This window comes from Pteropus alecto, unplaced genomic scaffold, assembly GCF_000325575.1.
Source record: "Pteropus alecto unplaced genomic scaffold, ASM32557v1 scaffold43, whole genome shotgun sequence".
Lineage (NCBI taxonomy): Eukaryota > Metazoa > Chordata > Mammalia > Chiroptera > Pteropodidae > Pteropus > Pteropus alecto.
In genome coordinates this window covers 2,697,904-2,701,173 of record NW_006435764.1, presented here as the reverse complement: position 1 = coordinate 2,701,173, position 3,270 = coordinate 2,697,904, and the positions used below count along the sequence as shown (strand labels likewise).

The 3,270-nt window shown below is 61.0% G+C and overlaps 1 protein-coding gene across 1 annotated transcript in view; it reads left to right on the top strand.

Moving 5' to 3' along the window:
* The window catches only part of ANO1 (anoctamin 1), a 69,574-nt gene that overhangs the window by 20,985 nt on the left and 45,319 nt on the right, over positions 1-3,270 (top strand). The window contains 1 exon segment of the mRNA XM_006911293.1: positions 2,615-2,656. Coding sequence (XP_006911355.1) covers positions 2,615-2,656 — 42 coding nt within the window.

The window sequence follows — 3,270 nt, the reverse complement described above, 5'->3', positions numbered from 1 at the left end:
GCACTGGGAACAGGCCGTGGGGCCTGTGCAGTGTGGGAAGCCCGGACAGAGGGCCTCTGGAACTTTCCAGATGTGCAGAGACAAGGAGCCAAGGAGCCGGAGGGAAAGGGAGGGCCCGGGGCCAGGGACCGAGATCCTAGTCCTGGCCAGTCATTTCTCCGTGTCCTTAGTTCTCACCGAGCCTCAGTGTCCCCATCTGAGTCGGGGATAATACCGGCCCAATCTGCCGCCAGGGTCACAGTGGGATACAGAAGTGGAAGGGCTTTTGGTGACACTGGCTTGGACAGAGGGTGCCGGGACAACCCCTCCCCGCCACAACAGTGACCTGCTGCCCGTCCCCTCCTCACTCACTGTAGGAATTTGGGGCTGATCAACCAGCTCTCCACCTCTGTGCCTCCGTGCATGCTGTTCCCTCCGCCTGCAATGCCCTTCCCGCCCCCTCTGCCCGTACACCGCTGCTCCCCTCCCCAGGGCAGACTCGGCACCGCATCCCCTCTGCGCCCGCCTTCTCGCCCCTTCCCGGCACGGCGACTGTCTTCCTGCCTCCTCTGGGCATCTGCTGCTCCCTGTTTGGCCACTGTTCATTGCGAGTGCATCTCATGGACACCCCATGCTCGCACCTAGTAGGTGCTTTATGCCCACGGTGTGGCATTGGGTTGGATGGCATCAGGCTGCCTTGGTGGCCGAATGCTTCCGGGGCAAGGTTCACACCCTGGCCACCACTCCCGCCCCTCCCATGAAGCCCGGGGTCCCGGGGGGTCTCGCTCATGCCCCCGTCACACTGTCCAGTGCTCAGTGTTCAGCCCCACGGGCACCTGGAACAGCTGCGCCCAGCGCCGGCCACCCCCTGTCGAGATGTCAGGAGACACGGAAGCCAAAATGTTTACCCTCCCTGCCTGCTTTGAGTCTTGAAAGAGAAAGGGGAAGAGTCAACATTTCTGAGCACCTACTATGTGCAAAGAACCATGTTTAGTAGGAGCTTTATCTTATTGAATCCAGGGCAGACCCGGAGACTCAGAGAGGTTTGGTAACATCCCTGAGGTCACACGGCCCCTGGGGCACCAGGGCCAGAAACCAGGCCGGGTGGACCCTGGGTCATTTCGGGACCACCACCCCATTTCCTCTTGGAGGCCAAATCTCCCCTCTTCCCAGTCTCCTTACACCATTTGTACCTTATACAGCAGCAGGGTGCCAGGGAGGGGGTGGTGTCTGTTCCCACTTTACAGATGGGGTAACTGAGGCTGGGGTTGCTTAAACAACTTGCCTAGGGGTTCACAGCCAAGGAGTGGAGCCCAGATCCTGTGCCTCCACTTTTGGGGTTCTGAGTCCATGGACTCGGAGCACCTTGAGGGAATACGGACTTTTACAAAGTCCGTTAATTTTCATTGAACGGCACCCACCTCCTTAAGTACCGAAGCTGATGTTCGAACAGCTGGGGAGACGCATGGCTCCGATGGGGCCCAGTGCACCCCGTGCTCGTAAGCAAAGACTGCCACCCGCGGTGAGCTTGAACCCTCGGCCTCCGGTCGGCGGCAGGCTCTTCGCGGCGTGCTGTGTGGCTCTCGCTCTAAATTTTTCATCGTCCGTCTCACTCGCCACTAAGTTGTCCGACATCACCGCTCCCCTGCCCCCCGTGCATGGCCTGTGGCGTCAACACCCCCTTCCAGGGCCCTGCTCATTGCATTTGTTCATTCCTTCATTCATTCGTTCAATGAGAATACCTGTCAGCGAGGTGGGGGTGCTGGGGAGCGTCCTCTGCCTTGAGCGGGACCCCCAGGAGGTCTCCTGTAATTAGTATGTCAACGACAGAAAAAGGATTTTGACATCTCGGCCGGCCGCTCGGCGGTTTTGGGGTTTTCCTTCCTGGTTGGCATCTACCCACCCTGAAGTCACCAGCTGACTGACCTCCGGGTAGATGAGGTGCAGACCATCGTGGGGCCTGTCTCAGCCATGACAAGAAACACGGGAAACGCTAGAAGGGTGGGCTCTCAGAGGGTCTCCATTCTAAGACCGGGGTGTCGGGGTGTCAGGACCTGTGGCCACGCCAGCCCTGCACAGAACCTCGCTTGTGGCTCCTGCTCAGTCACTGGTGTCATCGCTGGTGTATGGACCACACTTCGACTTTGAGACGCCCCCCACCCCCCACCAGCCTCTCCTCCTTTGGATTCAGAGGCCTGGATCAAGTCCCGGCCCAGCCCGACTCAGCCATCTGTCCTCAGGAAAGTCAGTTAGCTTCTCGGAGCCTCAATGTGTCATTCCGTGACACAGGAGAGCTGGGCTCACTGATCTCTGTGAGGTCACCGTATCATTTGTCACCCCTCCAGGGACACAGAGAGAAAGGGGCACCACCTGGACAGGGCACCGGGGACCCACACCCTACGGATACGACTCCCCCAGCCCCAGAAGCCCCCTTTCTTCCGTGTTGCCAGTTTCCGGGGCCTGGCCTTGAATCCGGGGAGGGAGGCCCGGCCCCCCTCCCGCTCTGTGGGGTCTCGTCCTGGGAGCACCTGAACCGTCGGCGAGGGCTTGTGGGGTTCGTTAGGAAACGTCGGGGGTCCGAGCTGCTCGAGAGCGTCCTCGGGTGATGAAATGTCCCTCCTCTCCTTTTGAACAGGGAGACTACGAAGGGGAGAAAGTGGACTTCAATGACAGAAAAGTAAGTGGACGCGGAGCGGAAGGCGCTGGCCCGGTCGGGCCGGGGGACCCGGGGCCGGCGGGAGGGTCGGGCCCACAACGGGACCTGGGCACCCGTGGCGGGCTGCGTGGGGACACCTGCCCCCAAGCCTTGGAGGCGGAACGCAGGTGAACTCGTTTCGATCCGTTTGCTCTTTCTGATTCTCGGAAGCGTCTGGGGCAGGTTATGGGGGGCGCGTGAGAGGGCGGGCTCTGCACGCACTGCCTGTCCGCCTGTCCGCCTGTCCGCCTTCCAGTGGGCCTGGCCGGGTCAGAGCCTGCATCGTGGCTGCGATGGCTACTCGACCTCCAGCCATCCTCGCTGACCATCAGCCTAATCCTGGCCGGCCCCCGGGCAAACCAGTCTGGAAACTGCTGTGGCAGCCGCAGGGGGAGCCACGGGCCCCAGGGGCACCCGGGGGAGCTTGTTGGTCAAAGGTCCGCCCAGTATTTCTCAAACTTACTTAACCTAGAACCCTTTCTAATGGAGCCGGTATCGAGTCGGTGTTCTGTGGGATGCACTTTGGGGAACACTCAGTGGCTGGTCCTGACTCTGCCCACCCAGGCTCTCCAGGAAGCTCCGTCCCCCCGACCCCC